Here is a 22,821-nt window from a genome sequence, read left to right as displayed (position 1 = left end):
CGATTTCAGTAATCATTAAGTTTTTGGAAAAATAAGTAAAGTCTACATTGGCATTATAAGGAAGATTTCTCTTTAAAGTATTACTTTTTTGGTATAATAGCATTGTTTAATTTTGTATTCATTTTTTGTGCTTTTCATACAATATATCTTGAACATATTTAGAACCCTCTCCCATATCTGTACCCCCTATAGCCACCTCCGTCGGATTTCATGCATTCTCTCATCTATATTAAGGCCTAGCGAGTTGACATTTATGTCCCCAAATGTTACTTGGTATCTTGGTATGAGACCATCCACTGGAGCCTGGTCAACCTAACTAGTGTCACTCCCTTAAAGAAGACCAGCTCTCCCTCACCAAGCAGTGATTACCTGCCAATAGTTCCTCAGTCAAGATTGGGGCTTCTTACCCATTTCCCCACTTCTATGCTGTGTTTTGTCTAGTGTGAGTTTGTATGGGTCTCATACATGCTGTCGCCATTGCTGCAAGTTCACATGAGCAAGTTCCTAGCCACCTGGAAAACTGTTTCCATGGGCTCATCCACCCCTCCCGGCTCTTGTAGTCTTCCCATAGTCACTTCTTCCACAATGGTCCCTGAGCCCTGGGTAATATAGAAGCCCTATCAAGGGACACACACTCTGCACCTCTACATTTTGGCCAGTTGTGACTTTCTGTGTTAATCACCATCTGTTGTGTGAGGAGGCTTCACTGGTGAGAGTTGAGAGATGCATTAATATTCTCTCTGCCCCTTGTTCTATGTTTGTGAGCCTTAGGTGTAGAGGTTGCATTGTTGATGTGTTACTTAAGGCTGTGCATCTCACACTTATTCTCTGTGTTTGACCAGTTGTGGAACTCTGTAATAGTCTCCATCTGTTGCAAAGACTAGTTTCCCTTTGAGCAATTGGTTAGGGTAGTCTAAAAGACTCCCCAAATAACACAGGCTAGTATCACAGCCTTTGATTGCTGCCCCGAACTTGAAGGTAAGACCCTATTGCTGAAAACAGAACATACTTTGGAAACTGGACTTGGAGTGATCAAGCTGGAACTAACCTGGAAGCTTCCTTCCTGAAGACTAGCTCTTATAGTATCAGAGGATACTATGCAAGGTGCTAAGGGAGAAAACCAAACAGCCATCTCAGCCTAATAACCACAACAATGACCTGTGCAGAAAACTATCACCATTGGTGCAGTAGTGGCACTTTTATCTTAGGGGTTATCAACAGCTACCTAATTGAATTTAAGGCCCACTCAGTGGGAGTGAACTCATGTGTGGTACTGTAAGCATTGTCAAATCCACATGGCCAGAAAGGTCATAGATCTTAGAGAAAACCTTACATCTGTTTGTCACATTCCTAGACAAATGTAATTTCTTACTGCGTGCTAAATATGCACCCTTATATTTAGAGATGTATACCTCTCACCAACTCATAAAAATATCCTTTTTTAATTTTTTTATTTTTAAGGCATTTTAGGAAATATGAAAATGCATTCAAGTTGAATCAAGAAATTTTTATTATACATCCAAAATAAATATGCAAAACACTGAACATGGCATTATAGGGATTAGCAATTACTTGTATTAAAGACATTTATACTTGTTTAAAAAGAAATAAACAGAACAACAAACTATTTCAACATATAATGGAGAAAAATCTTACCTAGGAAACAGATTCTAGCCTTGTCACTATATTACCTCTAATCTGTGCCATCATTTTACTGTTTGTAAATTAAGCAATATGTAATAGAAATGTATGACCCATTTTGGGTTATGCAATTTTAATTTAAAAGAGGAATTCATAGCCAATATATAGACATTTGATGTAAGTAGCTTACAATTTCACCATTAACTGATATTGAAGTGAATTAAGAAAAAGAGATAATTTTAGAATATGACCATTTAAAAAGTGGCTAATCAACACATGAAATGGAATCTAAGAAGTGAATAAGTTAAAAGAAGCAAAATGATTCTAAAGAGCAAAACTAGGGTCTAGAGAGATGACTCAGCAGTTAAGAGCACTGGCTGTTCTTACAGAGGACCAGGCTTGGTTCCCACCACCCACATAGCAGTTAACAACCATCTGTAACTCCAGCTCTAGGGGATCTCATACCCTCTTCTGACCTCCACAGGCATTGTATGACATGGGTTCACTTACATATATGCAAACAATACACTCATACACATAAAATAAAATAAATAAAACATTTTTAAAAGAGAAAAATTAATTCAAAAAGCATGTACTTGTTAAGTTGGAAGATAGTCCTCATTGAATGGATATGTTTGTCAGAAGCAAAGGACCAACATGTTTGAGAAGTTTGGATCTGTTTTTAGAGAACTATATATATATATTCTTTGAATACTCTAAGCACCAAGGTTAGAATGGTATTTATTCAGCATTGAGTAACCAAGGACCATCTAGGGTGTAGAAGGTCTTAAGTTATGTCACACCTGAAATACAGCGGTAAGCTCACGAGGCATGATAGACTCAAACTAGTGGAACTTCAGAAGATTCCCACCGGATGTGTTACCACAGCTGCACTACTAGGGCCAAACTATCCAGAATACTACTTGTCTTCAATATTTTGCCTGCTGTTTGAAACATGCTTTAATCTTCATAGTCATTGTCCCAGAGTAAAATGACATATCTGCTTTGAAAATACCCTTCTTAGAGCTCCCTTTATGTCCTGGTTCCTGAGACTATAGATGAAGGGGTTCAGCATAGGGGTCACCACCGTGTACATTATAGCCATGACAGTCTCCTTTATAATAGAATTATTAGCTGAAGGGCACAAGTAGAGACTAATGATTGTCCCATAGAAGAGAGACACCACGGAGAGGTGGGACCCACAGGTGGAGAAAGCCTTGTGGATGCCTCTGGCAGAAGGGACCTTGAGGATAGAGGACACTATTTGTACATAGGATACAAAAATCAACAAGAATGGAACAACAATGACAAGTCCTCCCAAGATAAATATCATCATTTCGTTTATCTGAATGTCAGAGCAGGCTAACTTTAGCAGAGCTGACATATCACAAAAAAAGTGGAGGATCATATTATCAGCACAGAAAGAAAGCCGAGCCATGAGCAGTGTATGCAACAAAGAGATGACTGTGGTCAACACCCAAGACAGTGACACCAGGCAGAGACACAGCTTGGGGCTCATGATGCTGGTGTAGTGCAGGGGGAAGCAGATGGCCACATAGCGGTCATAGGCCATGGCCACAAGGAGAAAGCTCTCGAGGTCTGCGAAAAGCAGGAAGAAGTACATTTGTGTCAGGCATCCTGCATAAGGGATGGATGGTACTTGGCGCTGCATGTTATGTAACAGTTTGGGAATGGTCACAGAGGAAAAACAGAGGTCAGAAAAAGACAAATTACTGAGAAATAAATACATAGGTGTATGAAGATGGGAGTCCAGTTGAATGAGGACAATGATGAGGAGGTTCCCCAGGAAAGTGGTGAGGTACATGGCCAGGAACAGGGCATAGAACAGGTCTTGCTGACGTGGTTCAATGGGCAAACCCAGGAGGTGAAACTCAGAGACAACAGTTTGGTTTCCTCTTTCCATGTTGATTTTTTTAACCTTTTAAAATTTGGGAGTGATTTGTATGAATATTACAAATACATGCACATACATATTGCAGAACTTTCATAAAAATGAAATCCTGCATCTATGACTGATAAAACCCATTTAAGTGCTTTGTGTTTTCTTAAATAAATATACATATTTACATCAAACAAAGATGAAACATGGGTCAAATTCAACAACACTGGATTCTGTAAGAATAACACAGACTCAGAAAAACAAATGATGTATATTCTCCCTTGTATGTGAATCCTAGTACTGAATCCTTACATGTAAGTATGTATCCTGATGTAACTGCAGGAACAGGGAGGTAAACGGAAAGAAGGAACATGAGAGAGAACAGTAGGGGACAGGTGTTACTAAGGGAGAAATGGATAAAATGTGGGTATTTAAATGAGAGTTGGGAGGGAGGGTTATACATAGAACTTTGGGGATAGAGGGAAAGAAAGAGCTCAAGAGAGGAGGTGCCATAGGAATTTGATATTATCAAGGGAGAAATGGGGAAAATGGGGATACTTTAAATGGGGATGCCATGATGGAAGAGTTAGACAGGAAAAGAGAAGAGGGATAAATGATGCCTAGCTGGTGTAAAACGAGAGGGAATCATATTAGTCCAACAACCTAATAACAGATTGCACATACTGAGATGCAGTTATAAAACACCTAAACTATTTCACTCTTCACAGCAGCTGTATGAGATAGATTATTATTTTCATTTCTTAGGTAAACAACCTGATATTTATACTCATTTAATAACTTGCCCAAGGTTTTACTACCTATTAAGCAATAGACCTGGGGTGTAAGCCCAGATAGTTAAACTTCAGAAGTTTGTTTTCTGCTAGAAGAACTTCTACAACTGGTTATACATGTCAGGCTGGAACACACTATGGGAAAGTCTTACAGATGGAAGCAGAGGCATTGTGAGTTTGGGGGGTAGGAAATAGGACATGGTTTTTATGAATACAACTCACAACTAAGGGAAGATGCTTAAGGAATGTCCATCCATACAATCTGTTCCACAAAAACACAAAGACAACTTAGGTGAAAAAGTACATAAACTTTAGCAATCTTGGGTATACAGTTCAAAAAAAAAAAACCAATGAAAGGATCAAGGAATTGAATGTGGTCCCTGAATGTCTGGATGTCTGAATATCTCAAAAAAAGTATAGAGAATCCTCTTGAGACATTGACCTTTGAAGATTTTGTTCCTTTGCTCTTTCCCTTCACTCCCCTACATCTAGGTAATCTGTGTTCATTACTTCAGGATATAGACAGGGCAGGAAAGCAGACCTACTCCATAAATTTTCTTGGTTTTTATTTTCAAAACGCCAAGACATAAAGTAAGGGTAGAATATACTAGTAGAGGAAAAAGCATCTTGACAAAAGCATAAGATGAAAGGGAACTTCTTCCCAGCAAGCAAGAAAAGTTCACTGACATGAGGGGCAAAGTGAGGGTTGGACAAGAGTCCCCATAACAGGCAGGGACTGGCAATGTCACTAGAAGCCATGAAGAGAAGATGAAAACTCAATTCAAAGGAGGGTAAAGCCTTTCAAAATGACCATAACTAACTATTAGGCCATAAACTGAGAAATTTAATGAAATAACTGAATATCATAGAGAGGGAAATATAAATTACTACTATGTACTGAAGAAACCAGAAGGGTGATCAATGTGTGTGTATCTCATTGTCTCTTCAGGCCCCAGGTAGCTGAAGGGCTGCCACCCATGTTACCAGCAAAGCAATTAGAGCTGTGGTCTTCTAAATAAGCTCATATCTCACCTTGGCTGCTTACCATGACACAGCCTCTGGAGAAGACCCTCATGAGGAGGAGGGCCAGCTCTGACTTAGTCACTGTGAGAAACAATTTCATTACTGTTGATCTCTTTTGATGAGTCCAACCATGATCTCTGCTCTACATACGACATGATGGACATAAACTAAAATAACTGCTTACAAGGAACTTACAGTCCCCAGGCAGAGATGGGGAATATATTATCTAAAATAATGTAATAACATTAAAATCTAATAACAAAAACCAGGGGGTGCAGTGAAATGGTAGAAAACTTGCTTAGCATGTACAAAGTTTTGGGTTCAATCCTCAAGCATTGCAGAAAGATTTTTTTTGAAGATAAAGAACTTTAAGTAACTTGCCCAAGATTTCATACAATATGAATATTAGACTTTGATGGGGGAAATTTCACAAGGTCTGTTCTCTTGATGAAGAGCTATAGGCAATGATGGGTGTTGACAGAGGGAAAAAATCAGTTTTCCCCATGGGCAAGTTCCCTTATAGGTTCCCAGATTGGCCACTGGGTGACCAATCCCAGTGGTCAGCCCTAAACACACACACACACACACACACTAGACAGCCCTAAACACAGATACATAATTGCCACTAAATGGACTCATTGCAGTGTGTGTGTGTGTGTGTGTGTGTGTGTGTGTGTGTGTAAAACAATAATTTAAAAAGACTTGGAAATTGAGAGGGGGGGAAACATGAGAGGAGAAAGGGGGGGTGGAAATTACATAATACAGCATTCATGTACAAAAGTCTCATTTTTTAAAATTAAAAAAAAAGTTTTGAATAGTAAGGCTCTTTTCTTCATGATATTTTAAAAAATTTTATTGAGCTTTTGTACATCCATACAAGTTATTAACCAAATTTAGCTGCCCCCCTGCCAGACCTCACATATTCCTCCATATGTGTTAAGTCCTAGCCAGTCAAGCATTGTACCCAGATGTCCGTCAGTGCAAATTCATCCACTGGAGTCTAGTCAACCTGTCTAGAGATTGTTGGTAATGCCAGCTCAACCTCACCAATAGTAATCAGGCTCCAGTAGTTCCCAGACTAAGGCTGACGCGCCACCCATTTCCCTCGCTCCACTCTGGGCCCTTGTCTGATTGAGTTGGCATGGGTCCTGTGCTTATGTATCATACACACTCATCAAAGAAGCTTCTTTTTGGAACAGATAGAGGCTACTACAGAATCCCACAACTGGTCAAACATCTGAGGGACGCCCAGTCCTAGGTCCCATATCTACAGTGGAATCGCTACACCTAAGACTCATGGAACACAGAAGGGGGCGGGTAGAGAGAACACTAGCGCATCCCTCAACTCTCACCAGTGATGCTTCCTTAAACCACAGAGTGTGATGCACACACTGGCCAACTTTTAAAGAATAAGAAACTGTAGAGTGTGTGTCCCTGCATAGGATTCCTATATCAAACCTCTCATACCTATGACTCGGGGATGATTGCAGAAGAGGGAGTGGAAAGTTTGCAAGACCCAGGGTTGGTCCATGAACATAGGGAAGCAGAGGCTTTCAGGCCACTGGGAGCTTGCACATGTAAACTTGTTGGTGGCACAGGACCCATGTTAACTCAATAAGACAAGTGGAACGAGGGAAATGGGTGGCAGAAAGTGGCAGGTTGGCTCTAATCTGGGAACTGATAAAGTAATAACGTTGTATTTAGAAATAAAAAGAAAATATAGCATGTAGTATTTATCAGAGGAGAAAAACCATGTCTGGCTTTTATTAATAAGCTAGAAAACAAAAATAAATACATAAAGTATTGAGTTTAAAAGCAGAGAAGAATGGCAAAAAAACCCAAATAGGATGAAGTGGTTGCTAATGGTGAAAGCATATGTTAATAACTTAAAAAGCAGTCAGTTCCTGACCCAACGACTGTTATGACCAGAAGACAGCTTTTTGCTGCACATCTCCCCAATCTTGGCTCTTACATTCTCTCCTCTTCCTGTTTCATGATGTCCCCATTAGAACAAGGTCTGTACAAGATTGGGTCTATCAACATTTCATCATAGGTGGAGGAGGGGCCCATGAGGACCCATTCCTCTCTGAGGAACTATTGACAATTTACAGTTGTCAGAGGAAAGGATACTATTTTCTTCTGTTTGTAGCCACAGATAAGTTGTCCTTACTCCACTAACTAACCTCCCACCCAGGCTTGGACAAGCAACTGTAATTAAACTCGGTGGACCACGCACTAAATGAAGACACAATGGTAGAGAGGGACATGAGAAGAAGAGAGGGGGATGAGGGAAGGGATTAGGATGTAAAAGTGACTAAAATTTGTGACAAGTGTTGTGACTCTCACAGCATTCACAAAGCCCTAGATTCAATACTCAGGGCCACAATTTTAAAAAAAAAAAAGATCACGAGGGCATTTCTGGGCTAATATAGCTGCTCTGTATCTTGATGGGTGCAGTGAATAGATGACTAGTTCACTGTATACTCAAGTACATTATACATTTATAAATTGTGTGCTATAAATAAATGATAATTAAAAAAATCCTTAGGCAAGGGAGCTTTCCAAGATCGTCAAACTTAACAAGGTACAAATAATCCCCAAGCTCTTCATAATGTATTTTGGCATATAAATCTACCTAATTACTAAAGAAAAAACAAGACATGAGGAATAAAATTATAGAATGACTTTCACTGTGAAAATTGATATGATAATTGAGCATTTCACCCCTTGAAATCTTGCCAATTTGCTTGATAAAACTTAAGATTGGGGCCTAGAGAGATGGCTCAGTGGTTAATGGTATGTGTGACACAATCATGAGGACCAGAATTTGGATCTCAGCACCATGAGAGAAGCCGGGCTTCCTCACAAATGCCTGTGATCCCAGCTCCAAGGGGGGTGGGGGTGGAATGTTCACTGTATATTCTTTTTTAAAAAAAATTTATCTATTATTTTTACATGTACGAGTGTATTGCCTGCACGTATGTGAGTGCACCCATGTCATGTAATGCCATGGAGGTCAGAAGAGGGCTTCAGATTCCCCTGGAACTGGAGTTAAGGATGGTTTGGTAGCCACCATGTGGGTGCTGGGAATCGAACCCAGGTCCTCTGCAAAAGCAGTCAGTCTTCTTAACCACTGAGCCATCTCTCCAGCCCCCAATTTACTGCATATTCTAAAAGAGATCCTACCTCAAAGGAATGGATGGAGAGTGATAAAGGAGGCACCAGACACCCTTGCCTGGCCTCTGAATGCCTGCACAGATGAGCACTTCTGCATACACAAGTGGGCACAGAGAGAGAGAGAGAGAGAGAGAGAGAGAGAGAGAGAGAGAGGAAAATATAAAATTTTTTAGATGCAAGATTATATGATTATAGACAGAGGACGTTTTTGTTCCATAGGCCTTAACACATAAGACAGGATGCATTAAATCCAGTGCGGAGGTTATGGGGGGTGCATATAGGGGATAAGGTCTAAATATGATAAAAATGTAGTATATGAAATTCAAAAAAATTCCAAAAAATCAATGCTAGTCCCTGATCAAAGCTCATGATAAAAATAAAAGACTATTTCCTTAGCATAATGTTCTGGCAAGGATCAGTCTCCTCCCCTCTGTGGGTAAAAAATTGTTTTAATTATATATCCTTGAAAGAGAAATCACAGACCTCTGCCCTTATTCTGCTTTAACTAGAATTCCAGGTATTACCTACACTACTCTCAGTAAGGATTTTTCAACTGTTCAAATAGCTCTAGGGCTCTGAACTCAGCAGGGAGTTGCTTGATCTAGACCTCTGAATCCCTGGTGGCAACTGGGTGAATACTGACCTTTAAGACGACATTCTCACACTTTCAACAGACTCAGTCACTGCAGATTATGGGGACATCCAAACACCTCTCTTTGTTTTCTGGTGGAGGACACTGATGAAATAATCTGTCAGTGAGCATTCTATGTGAAACCAAGAGGAATTTGAATAAGGGATTTGTAATCATCACAAGTTCTCTTACTTCTTAAATATCAAACCTATTTCTTAAAAGAGAATCAGAGACCATGGTGCCCTTGTCTAAGACCAATAGTTGATCAGTTCTAGCTAATTTAAGAAGAAACACATTCTTGAATTGGGTGTCTCAAACAACAACATAGTAGCATTTAATGAGAATTTCCAAAATATATAATAGAAAAATCTATTTTATAAAGAGTCAATATCATATGTATTAGTGAATTTTTAATCCACAGATGTAGCTCAGTGATACGGCCCTTGCCTAGCATATGTGAGGCTGGATTTACTCCCCAGCACCATAGATAAAAATGGTTTTCAATGGGGTGGCTGGGGAGATGTTACAAGATTTTAGTTAGGAGGAATAAGTTGTAGAGATGCATTATACAAGATAGTGACTTGTATTATATTATATTCTGGAAAAATATCCAAAGATGCATGTAAAAAGTGCCCTTATCAGAAAAATGATAACTATATGAGGAATGTATATGCTTCTTAGCTAGAGCTGATCATTCTGTAACTATATCCTTCAAAGCATCATGTCTGTAAGAACATATATCTATTAATTTAAAATAATGAAATAGAGACATCAGAAAAATTGAAAACAAACACAATGCTAGGAGTTGGTTAAACAAGGGCAAAGTTGTCCACTACTCATAAACGCAAACCACAAATGTGAGCCACATACATTATTTCAAGTTTTCGAGAAAGTTGTTTAAATTGTCAAACAGACAAAATCAATTGCAATACTATTTTGCTTAAACCTATATACCAAAAATGACCACTTCAACCAACAACCAATATTCACATTTTTCATTCTTTCTTCATCATGCAGTATATATATTCCTGTACTTACAATATGCCTGCTTTTGAATTAATCTCTTTTGAATGAGCAATAGCTATATATGACTTATAATTACCATATTAGAGCACAGATCTAAGCTTCTCTATAGCAAATTCTGTATCTAATTAAAGTGGAGTACAACATTATTTTAAGCATAGTGCTAGAACGTAGAAAAAACTTGTCATTGATATGCCAAATTCTTTGGGAATTTTTGGACCTTATGAGGTCTCCTGTTGAGCAAAAGTTCATAAGGACAAGTTTTCACACACCAGGAAAATCTCACATTCAGAAAACAAAAATAGAGTTATGGAGCCATTGGAGGTAGAAGGGACATCAAACAGTTGGGTCTAAGGATTACAGTAGAGTCCTTGACATGAAGGTTTGAACCATTGGATCACAGCCCAAACCTGGCATGCCTGGTCCATTGGAGTCTATGCTGAGCCAGGCATTTAATGAAGACGATTGGGCCACACTAAGGGAAACAAAACTAGAAAATTCCAGATCACCATAACTATCACAGCATGAGGTAGCTTGATACAACCCATAACACTTCTTCCACTTTTACAGGGGAAACAGTTCTTTCAAGTTCATTTTGGAGGCTGAGGAGAAGGTGGATCAAGGACAGCAAGAAGTGAGCAAATCCAAAGGCCATCATCACAACCTTGCACCCTTGGCAGCTCTCCTGAGCTGCTTCTCTATCAGCTTTATCTGAAGCAGGTAGTGTGTATAACCTGCTACTAGTACCTTCCTTCTTACTGGTGTGCACCTAGGTTTCCTACACTGAAGCTAAGACCCCCTCTATGACCTGTGTGTCTTACTCTTTCAGCCATCCCTCTCAGAGGATGTAGGAATAGAAATGATCAGAGATTTGGGAAAGAAAATGACCAGCCTGCCTCAGCCTGGGGGCCATCTAGACCCATGGGGACTACTCAAATTATAGAAAGGCATGGAGGTCTCAGGTGGTGACAATTCGGAGTAGAATCTCTATTGCCATCTATAAGCACTAAACATTCCAAAATCTTTGTATTCAGTTCTTGGCAATAGAATAACTGAGTGAGTGACTCCTCTGTTTTAAATTTCTTGCTGCCTCAACTAGCACTACCCCAACCATGCAAAAATCTGGTCTCTTTTCCCTTCTAAGACTCCATGCCTGGGTAGGAGGTGGGAAGGTGGCCCAGGGGGGAAAGTGTGGGCCATGTAAGCTGAGGATCTATGTTCAGATAGCCCAGCACATGTGTACAAAGCCGTATGTGACGACATGTCTGTAATGCCAGCAAAGGGCATTACAGCTTTATAGCTTGCTGGTCAGCTAGCTTAGTTAAAATGGCAAGTTTCAGGTTCAACGAAAAGACCCTGTCTCAGAAAACAAGGTGGAGAGCGACTGAAAAAGATACCCGTTGTCAACTTTTGGCATCCACATGTACCACACGCCTGGGTGCACACACTTGTACACACAAGTACCTACACACAAACAAGTGTATACAGATGCACCACACACATAAAAATTAATGAATGATCGAATAAACAAAAACACGGAATTCATAACCAGGGGACATTGGTCAGATGAGTAAGAGCTCGGAGGGAACACAATGGAGACACACTCCAAGGTATCAAGGACTGTGTTGTGACATACATAGTACTTCAGTACTAGGTCTATTTCCCTCACTCCATTTCTACAAACTTCATGACTTTCATCATTTTAGTGGGAAAGGTTCAACACTCACCTCACAATGCCTTATAGTGAGACACTGGGCTGTGGCATTTGGTATCATCACTGGGTTCTGAGACACGGATGCAGTACTTTTGCAAATGTCTGTGTTCTGATCCATACCCACCCAATGAGTGAAGAACCTTGAAGGTGGAGAGAAGGCGTGAGGTAAAACCAAACAAGGATTTTTCTTCAAGTGAGAAGTTGAGTTTATCCCCAAGTATACTAATATTAGAATGCTCAATGGATAGTGATTAAAAACTAGCCTCCCGTCATGGAAGTCCCCGAATGGTCTCCTGCACACTGTCCTCCTAGACTTCAAACAAAATGATTAGGGCCCTTAAGGAGTCAGCCTCCATCAGATACTAGAAAATTGATGAGATGTTCTGGTCTTACCCTTCAAGTTTAGTGGCTTTTATAGATCTTAAAGAATAATTCATTTGTAAAGTACAAAGTACCCCCAAAATCTACATTTTAGTTTCTATGATTATCTCTGGTGACCCCCAAAAACAGCGAGAAAGAACTCACTGAAAATGGTGACAATACGGATGGTGGCTTTTGAATCATCTTGTAAAATTGTACTATAGAATTACAGGATACTAATATCTGTGGAAAGGGATTTTAGAAGGCTATCTCTTCTGAATCCCATCCCAGCTTACCCAACTGGTCTGAGTGTGACTCCATCCAGAGCCTCCTTCCTGTCTCCTGCTTCCACACTGTTCGTTTCTGGCTAGAGTCCCTGAAATGGAATTCTTACTCCTCTCTTCTACAGTGTCCTGACTCCTGGGATCCCTGAGTCCCAAAGAACCTCATTAGTAATACACCCAGTATTTCCCCACTGCCTTACTGCTGCACTACTCTCAAACATGTATCTCAATAAATTATGTTCACAGAGAGGCTTCTGGATTCATTCCAAGACTGGTATTCTCAAGAAAGCATCCTTTACCCATCATGGTCTTTGCCAAAAACTCACTTCTTTGTTTTCTGCAGTATATGGACACATAAAAATTGAAAGTGGTAATGGCTTTCTAATCTTATGAATATATCACACCCCAAACCATCAGAATGTGTAAATGAGTAAATTGTATGCTATGTGAGTTATTTGTCAGTAAAAATTTATTAGAACCCAGTTATCAGAATCAAATACAATACTGCTTGATACATTGTCCTATGTTTCCCAATAAATGTATCTATGTATTTTCACCCATTTTACTTGATAGACTTTAAATTCTGTGATAGAGAGTAATGTGTTGATTGATTCATACAAACATTTTTATGTATTTGTTCATTAGGGTATGCATTTGAAAAGTAGCCACTAAGTAGCTTCCATGTGCAAGGTAGGGAGGACCTGCTGTAAGGAAAACAGACACAAAAGAGATATGATTTCTGGTCTCAGGCAGTTTCCAGTCTCACTGGTAGGCATGACTTCCAACCAAGCTACCAGCAAGCTACACAAATGTTATTATAAGGAAATGTGGGATTTAATATTAAGGATACTTAACTTTATCCAGTGATTTAAGATATCTTTTTTTTCCCTCAAGGAAGTTTTAGCAGAATCTGAGATTGACAAGAAAATGGACTGAAGTTATCCAGAAAGAAGAGATGGAATTTGGAAATGCCCAGAGGTTAGCAAGATCCTGGAGTAAATTTAAGAAGTAAATGAGGTTCACTGTAACTGAGGTACAGTGAGTGTATGAGGAGAACAGGATAGAGGGGAGGGGAAAGCTGGAGAGGCTGCCTGAATCGGGCCTTGATTGAACATGTTGAGCAAAATAAGATGCCAGGCATTTTACACAAAGACTGATGACAGATGTCACTGAAGAAAAATTCTGTAAACAGTGGGGACACATACTCAAATTCAATGTTTTAGAAAGCTCTCTGTGACTGTTACATGGTGAATGAGTTGAAGATGTATGTTACTAGAGGTGGGGAGAGTACTGGGAGCCACCCAGGGTAAGCTTGGTGCTGATGGGGGCCTAAACTTCAGTAGTGGCAGGTATGATAAAGGAGCTGGCTTGAGGTGTCATTGGGAGTGAACATTCAGAAGCTGGTGATGGCATGATACAGAGAGTGAAGAAAGTGCTGATCATGGCCTGTGCTGATTCCTCCTGGATGTATGTTGTTCCACATTGTACTTTAATCAAGTTCACTCACGCTGCCTTTGAAACTTCTTAATATTAAACCTCATTTGGAAGAAATGTATTTTATAAACCTTGCATATAACATTATCCAACTTTCAAAGTGCATTTTCTTTTGTAAAAAGGGTCTGTAAAATTAAGTTCAACAGTATGTTCAAAAACTAATTGGAGGTGGATGGAGAAAGACGGTGGCTAAGAGCTTCTCGATCTCCTCTCCTCACAGATGCACCAAGACAAGTGGTTATGCATTTTCCAGACTGTGTTCCCAATAGCTAAAGAAACTAGGTAAGAGAAAACAGTGCCTGCAGTCACATGCCGTTGTATAGCATCTAGTGCATCCATGGTTCTACTTATAAGAGACATCAAAAATACACAAATCCATAAAAGCATACTGTAGATTGGAGTTTGCTTAGACATGGCTGGGAAACAAGGCAGGGAAAATGAGGGGTGATTACTAATGGACACAGGATCTCAGGGTATGGAGGGGGAAATTAAAGGGCTCTAAAACTGATTATGGGGATGTGTGCACAGCACTGAAACACGCAAACTATTTAGTAAATACATGCGTTATATGTGAATGATATAACAAAAATTATATATTGATAGATCTCATAAAACAGGTTTTTATAATTGGGGAAATTTGTATATCAATTGTATATTAAATACAAATGATTAATGTACACATTCGGGCATATAATAATGTTATAGTAGTTATGTATATTTCCATTTCTAGGAGATTCTGGGTGTCTAACTGCTCAATTGCTAAGGATATGGCAGAGGGTATAACTCATATCAGAGTACGTACTTAGCAAGCATGGGACACTGGGTTCAATCTCCAGCAGAGAGAGAGAGAGAAGGTTGGAAGGAAGAAGGAAGGAAGGGAGAGATGGAGGGAGGGAGGGAGGGAGGGAGGGAGGAAGGGAGGGAGGGAGTGAGTCATGGAGGGGGGAAGCTACCACAGAATAACCAATAAAATATACTGATGCCAAATACTTATGTCAAAGTCTCAGCCATTTAAATAAAGAAGAGACAAAGACAGAGGAAATGCTAAGAATCAGTAGGAAAAAGGGACTGAGGGAGAAAGACTGACTCATAATACATATATGAGAAGATAAAGCCTGTTCTAATCCAAGCCATTAATGGATAATAAGAAAGGAAAACTAATTTGACATTTAAGTTCATAACATTTGCCTTTTATGTCACAAGATTAATGATGCAGAATTTCAGTCACTAAAATTTGTGATTTCTAGCTACATTAGACTTCTTCAGTCATAATATTTATATGACTATACCATACTAAATTATTTCCTTTTTAAATAATATTCTTTTTTATTGATAACTCCATATAATGTGTTTTGATCATATTCACACCCCTTTCCTCACCTCTCAGATCCACCCCCACCTCTCTACCCCTCCCCACTTTGTGTCCTGTGTTACCTTTAAGGCATTTTGTTCCCCAAATGATCTTGTGTATGGGTCCATCCCCTTGATCCTGGTCAACCTACCTGGCATCACACTCTTAAAGAAAGCCATCTCTCCCAGCAGCTATCAACTGCCAATATGTAGCCACCCCCCTTGTATCCTAAGGACAACAGGGATCTGCTGCTAAGAGTTAGCAGGCTCCTGGCACTTGGCTCACTAAGAGTTAACAGACTTCTATAAGGAGGCTTGAGGAGAGGAGAGTCTGCTCCCAGGATGCTAAGAAAAGTCTGATTAGACAGCTGTTTTGCTGGAATGATGGGAAACAGGTTGTCATACCTCTCCCATCTTCACATACATCAAAAGAGGTCTGTTACTGGGCCAGTTCCCATGGCTTTAGGCATGCTGTGCTGTTTTCTTACTATTGTAATGGAAAAAATCGTATGAGTTTTGCACTGCTTGAACACTTACCATATGTAAACTTTGTGTGAACTTCAAACTCTGAGCTTCCAATGAAGACTCTCAGCCAAGGATCCCCTAGTCTGATTTCAGTTTTTCTGAAACAGATGCTGAGGCAAGGCGTCGATACTCATAGATCCCCAGCTAGGGACAGGGCTTCTTGCCCACCTTCCCCTTCATGCTGGGCTTTTACCTGGCTTGGGCTTATACAGGTCATGAGCATGCTCACCTAAGTGCTATGGGTTCATCTGGGTGATTGCCCTGCTGTGTCTGGGAAACATAGTTTTATTGTAGTCATCCACCACCTCTGACTCTTAAAATCTTCCCACTCCCTCTTCTGCCAATGATCCCTGAACTTTGGAAGGTGTCTCATTTAGGGCTGAGCATTCCGCAGTCTCTTATTTTCTACATGTTCACCAGTTGTGAGTCTCTGTGTTAATGACCATCTGCTATAAGAAGTTTCTTTGGTGAGAGTTTAGAGATGCATTAAACTATGGCTATAACAATGTCATTAGGAGTCAATTTAATACTATGCTCACTTATCAGGATAATAGTAGGTTCTCTCCTACGGCCTGTGACCTGTCTAGCCACAGGTTCTTTGCCCTAATAAGAGTGCCAGATATGGGCTCCATCTTGTGAAGCAGGCTTTAAATCCTGTAAGAAAGTGGTTGGTTACTCACATAACATTCATGCCCATATTGCACCAGTGGACAATATCTTGCCAGGACAGTCATTATTGTAGCTGACAGAGTTCACAGCTGAGTAAGGTTGATGATTGTTTTCCTCATTCAATATCATGCATAGCACCTTCCAGTACTATGAAAGATAGGTAGTAGAGATGAACCTTCAAGGTCAGTACCAGCTTGATTTCTCCATGACTCATAAGTGAAGTATCTTCAACAATAGGGTCTTACAATCAAGTTCTGTAGGGTAACAAAGAGCATTGACAGTAGTTCATATTGTTCGAGGGTCTGTGGGATCTCTCTGGTCAGCAGCTTTTTATTTGCTAGCCTGTGGTCTCTGGTAGGGGCATCACCCCCCATTATAAGGTAACTTTATACTCTTTTTAAAAATTTTTTTATTATTTTTATTTTATGTATATGCGTGTATTGCCTGCATGTAGGTAAGTGCACCTGTGTCGTGCAATGCCCTGTGAAGGTCAGAAGAGGCTGTCGGATCCCCTGGGACTGGAATTACAGACAGCTGTTAGCTGCCACGTGGGTGCTGGGATTCGAACCTGAGTCTTCTGAAAGAACAACCAGTGTTCTTAACCGCTGAGCCATCTCTCTAGCCTCACTTTACACTCTTTTTATGTGTGTATGCATATATATTAAAAAGCTTCTACAATACCATCTTATTTATAAAAACAGTTACCATTTTATGTATACTGATTATAGTGTATGAGTTTCAAACTTGGTGTAAAATTACTGGCCTTATTAGAAAGCATGAAAAATAATGATATTCCAGATATAATAATGAAATCTTTCTTGAAATGAACATGCAGAAATCAAAAGGAATTGTCATTAGAGACTTTACAACAAAAAACAGAAAGTATGGAGAGATGATAGTCTGTCAAATTACAAATTTGTTGAACTAATCCTACAAACATCAGTTGGGATAAAAGATGACCTTATAAGTGGAGAGAAGAGAGTAGAAGCATTATATTAGATTCATTCACAGCTGCTTTGGAAATGAAATTCAAATGTAAAAACAATTGTCCACAAAACTCTGTGGCTAAGTCAACATTCTCATATGCAGGTGTGAGGGACTCACAAGCCCTCACTTCTAGCTGAAGAGCTATTAACATCTGATAGTTGCTAGGGGAACAAACTTCATAGGAGTGTGGCCTCTGGTAAATAGACCCTGCTCCAGTGGATGTTCCCACACTCATATGTATAATTTGACTCAGTAAATTATTTAAGAAAAAAAAGAACACATGAAGTTTGGAGGAGGTAGGAGAGTGGGTGTTAGATCTGGGAGGAGTTGGAAGTGGAGGAGTGGGGCCGAATATGATTAAAAATATTGTTTAATCCCAGCACTCAGGAGGCAGAGGCAGGCAGATGTCTGTGAGTTTGAGGCCAGCTTGGTCTACATAGTGAGTTCCAGGATAGATGGGGCTACAGGGAGGCCCTGTCTCAAAAAGACCCCAAAAAGTATTGTAAGACTCCATTTCCATGTGGTCATGCACCTCCTCCCCTGGCTCTTACAATCTTCCTACCCTTCTTCTGCAATGGTCCCTGAGCCCTGCGTTCTTACAGTAATGGAGACAGCATGCACAAGACCCATACAAGCTCAAGCAGGCAAAAACCCAGCATAGAACTGTGGAACATGGCAGCAGGCCTCAATCTTAACCAAAGAACTATTGAGCACCTGATTACTACTGGGAGAGGAAGAGCTGATCTTGTCTAAGGGAGTGACTGTAGATAGGCTGGCTAGACCCCAGTGGAGGAACTTGCACTGAGGGATGTCAGTGGACACTAACTTGACTCAATAGGTCTTAACATAAATGACAGAATGCATGGAATCTAGTGGGGGGGCAATGGGAGGGTGCTGTTGGAGAAGGGGGTGTAAAGAGGATTAAGATGTGTATGAAAGGAACAAAAATTTAATAAAACATATATTAAAAAACATGGTATGCATGTATAAAATTCTCAAAGAATTAATAAAAATATTATATTAAAAACCTCTATAACTAGCAAGATTATCTGTCAGGTATAAATATATATACAAAAGGGCAATCTAAAATGCATTAATATCCATTAAATATAATATGTATGTACTATTTCCTTAAAATATCTTGATGCAATTCAACCAACCAAAGAGTTACTCAAAATAAAGAACTCAAAACCCAAAATGTGTAATATTAATTTAATGCTATGAAGAAATCTATTTAACATTAATAATAAAAAGCATGTTATGGTAACAAATGAGAAGAGCCTGCCTTATCTGTTAGAATGTTGCCAGCTATATTTTTTCCAAATATCTTCATGTGTTCTAGGTCCTAGAAACACATCTATGTGATAAAACAAGTCAACCTTTGATCTAGCTTTGAATTTTTGCATAAATTATCATCTTTGTACTAGAACATTTTATAGATTATAACACACATTTAGCTTTTTAAGGTATTCAAATATACTTTCGCTTATAAGGAATCCATTTAATATTTTCTCATGTCAGTTTCCCTGGTACTATTCTTTGCCCTGTGTAGCTTCCTCTCATTTACTTTATTCACCATAAAATAAATCCTATAAACATAAGGCTATTTTTTATTACATGTATGTATGAATTTATGTGTGGGTATATGTGTGGGGCATCCATGTGGCACAGCACATGTGTGGAGGTCAGAGAACAACTTGAAAGTCAATTCTCTCCATCATGTGCAACCCAGGGATCAAACTCAGGACATCAGGCTTGGCAGCAAGTACTTTTACTCATTAAACCATCTCACCAGTCAACTAAGAGTACTTCTAACATTCTTCCTAAAAGCCTCATCTTTAACAAAATCAATTACTCCATAATTAAATACTGTTTAATTACTTCTAATTGATACTTAAGAGGTAAATAGCCTCCTAAAATTCATTATTCCTCTTATCCAAATTCTTAGAAGCTGGACCCATTTTCTCTTTTCAAGTGAACTTAAGGGTAAAATTATCAATTTGAAAAAAATACTTTCCCTTAGGATTTGATTCAGATTGTGCTGAATGTCTTTAAGGAAAACTGAAGTTGCTAGAATCTCCTGGCTTTAGACCTCCTAAAAGTATATGGTTGTAATTTTCAAAAAGCTGTTAAAATGAAGCTGAGCATGGTGGCACACACCTTTAATCCCAGCACTCAGGAGGCAGAGGCAGCCTGAGGGTTCAAGGCCAGCCTGGTCTATATAGTGAGTTCCAGGACAGCTGGAGCTACAGGGAGAACCTGTCTCAAAAAGACCAAAAAAAATATGTGTAGCTATATACTCCAAAAATCAATTGATTTTCCTTTTTTTTTTTTGAGTTATTTGTAGATTCTAGATAGGAATTCTGTGATATATATATGAAAGTTTTAATATTTCCAACAAAAAATAAAATCTTAAGGCAATATATTTGTTTACCTTTACTTGAATGTTATATAATACGTACATGAATCGAAACATCAAATGGAATCCCATAAATATGCAAACATTTTAAATTGAGTACTTTTATTTATGTAATATTCTCTTAACAAATGATATTCTTTTTTATTCTTTAAAAATTTCAAGAGTGTTTATCAGGGCAATCAACCTACTCTCTTGATTGGATTTAAGGCCTGTCCCACAAGAGAGAATTCATGCCTGGTACTGTACACATTGCCAGAACCCATGGCTGGAAAAGACATGGACCATAAGGAAGAGCCTACTGACGTTGTTTTGCCAACATAATATTGCCAAACTAGCTTCTAGATATTTCTGTTTACATACATCGATTTGCACTGCTCTCAACCTTGGTCAGAGAAGTTTCTTATTGTAGTAGATAGTGGTTAATGCAGAGACTCATAACTGTTCAAAATACTGAGAGTGACTAATAGTGCTTAGCTGTAGATGGAACATCTATATAACATGCCCCACACACCTGTGAGGCTCGAGAAATACCTCAGAAGAGGGAGTGAAGAGAATGAAAGAGCAACAGGGTGGGGAGGAGTGCTACAAAAGGCTAGTCTCTAGACATAATATGGCTGTTACACACATGAACTCATAACAGCTATGGATACCACACAAGACCTCCATAAAATCAAGAGAGTTAAATCTTCCAGCTTAGAGCAGGGGTTCCTGATGCCTGACCCTTAGCTGAGGAGTTGATGGCAGTTGATAGCTGCTGAGAGAGAGTCACTTTTCTTTGGGGGACAGCCATTGGTAGGTTGTCCATGCTCAGTCTAATGATTCCAAGCTCATATGCATATGATCAACACTAACTGGGCCTAGTCTGTTATAAAAGAGGCATGAAGTTGGCAGGAATGTAAGATATGTTCCAGGAGGGTGGAGAGAGCAGGAGCAAGGGAGCGAGGGTTGGGTACGACCCAGATACATGGCATATGTGTATGAAATTTTTGTGGTGGCTATCTTACAGCATTTTTAGTTAATTTTTTCCCCTTGGGGCTCAGTGGTCAAGAGCACTGACTGTTCTTGAAGAAGACTTGGGTTTGAATCCCAGAACCCACATAATGGCTAACAACCATTTGTAACTCCAGTTCCTAAGGATCTGATGCCTCTTCTGTCCTCTGTGGGCACTGTACAACACTGGCACACCTACATACATGTAGGCAATACATGCATACACATAAAAATAAATCAAAAAATTTTTTTGAATGTTAGTGATTTTCATGCAATATAATTTGATAGTATTTAGATCCCCTCCCGCATTCACACTTTCTCTTATTGCCCCCTCCCAACTTAATGTACTCTATTACATATATGTATGTATAAGAAGGCCTACAGAGCATAATTTGTGCCCCCAAATGTCCTTTAGTGTGGGTCCATCCACTGGAACCTGGTTAACCTACCAAGAGTCCCATCCTTGAAAAAGACTGACTCTACCTTCCCAGCGGCTATCAGTTGTCAATAGTCCCTCAGGTGGGGTTGGAATTTCTTATCCTCTGCCCAAAGACTATACTGGATTATGTCTGGTTTGAACTTGCATAGAACTTGTGCATGCTGTCGCCACTGCTTTGAGCTCATATGAGTAACTGAATAGCTGTCTAGAAAAGTTTTTTCCTTGTGGTCATTCATTCACCACTTCAGGATCTTAGTCTTTCTGTCCCCTCATCAGCAATGATCTCTGAGCTTTTGGAGGCAGAAGTTTGATAGAGATGGTTCTGTTCAGGGATAAGCACCCTGTAACCTCCTGTTCTCCGCACATCGGGCAGTTGTGGGTTTCTGTGTTAATCACCATCTGATACATAAGGAAACATCTGTGGTGAGAGTTGGGAGATAACATTAATCTTTGAGTATAACAAGTCATAAAGAGTTAGTTTAATATAATAATTACTTAGTAGAAAACTAGTGTTAGGCTTCCCTTATGCCCTGTGACCTATCTAGCCTCATGTTCCCATAGGATGGGTTCCATCCTGTGAAGCAGCCCTTAAATGAAATTAAAGAATGATTGTTTACTTCCATAATATTTGGGCCACTATTGCACTGGTGGGTATGTCTTGCCAGGTCAGTTGTTGTACCTCACAGGATTCACAGTGGGTTGATGATTATTTTTTCCTTCTGATAGCATGCGTGCATAATAGCATCCAGCACAATGAAAGCTAACCGATAGAGATGAAGCTCTGAAGTTGCTCCAACTTGATTTCTCTTGTTTGTTCTATATCTCATGCATGTAGTGTCTTCAGCAAAGGGTCTTACCATCAAGTTCTGGTGGGTGGCCAAGAGCAGGGGCAATGGCCCTGGGACTGGTGGTCAACAGATTCTAGAGAGGAAGTTCATCCCTGGCAGAGAGGGCTTTTTTTCCTAGTATGTCTAGAAGGGTCCTTGTTACAGTGTAACTGTTTTTAGTCTCTTTTTATAATGTATATGTATGTACTTTAAGAAGCTTCTCTAATGGTAAGTTTCCATTTGTTTTTTTTTCTCAAGATCTTTAGTGTTGGTTATCCCTTCCTATATGCCCTCCTCTGCCCTGGCCCTCCCATGCACCATTCCACTTAACCCTCCTCCTCTAATGTTCCCCCTTTGGCCCCTCCCATCCTTGAAAAAGACTGACTCTACCTTCCCAGCGGCTATCAGTTGTCAATAGTCCCTCAGGTGGGGTTGGAATTTCTTATCCTCTGCCCAAAGACTATACTGGATTATGTCTGGTTTGAACTTGCATAGAACTTGTGCATGCTGTCGCCACTGCTTTGAGCTCATATGAGTAACTGAATAGCTGTCTAGAAAAGTTTTTTCCTTGTGGTCA

The 22,821-nt window shown here is 39.6% G+C and overlaps 1 protein-coding gene across 1 annotated transcript; it reads right to left on the bottom strand.

The window, feature by feature from the left end:
* Nucleotides 1–2,558: 2,558 nt before the first annotated feature.
* Nucleotides 2,559–3,607, bottom strand: LOC103743552 (olfactory receptor-like protein DTMT). The gene has a single exon (XM_008844901.1). The coding sequence runs from the start codon at nt 3,563–3,565 to the stop codon at nt 2,615–2,617; it is 951 nt and encodes a 316-aa protein (XP_008843123.1). The 5' UTR covers nt 3,566–3,607; the 3' UTR covers nt 2,559–2,614.
* Nucleotides 3,608–22,821: the final 19,214 nt, after the last annotated feature.

Source organism: Nannospalax galili, unplaced genomic scaffold, assembly GCF_000622305.1.
Source record: "Nannospalax galili isolate Female #2095 unplaced genomic scaffold, S.galili_v1.0 scaffold1342, whole genome shotgun sequence".
NCBI classification, from domain to species: domain Eukaryota; kingdom Metazoa; phylum Chordata; class Mammalia; order Rodentia; family Spalacidae; genus Nannospalax; species Nannospalax galili.
Note: the sequence above shows the minus strand (reverse complement) of the source record. Positions and strands in the feature narration are given on the sequence as shown.

What these genes read in the sequence shown, in the direction of transcription:
- LOC103743552 (XM_008844901.1), bottom strand. Translation starts at nt 3,565, where the DNA reads ATGGAAAGAGGAAACCAAACTGTTGTCTCTGAGTTTCACCTCCTGGGT.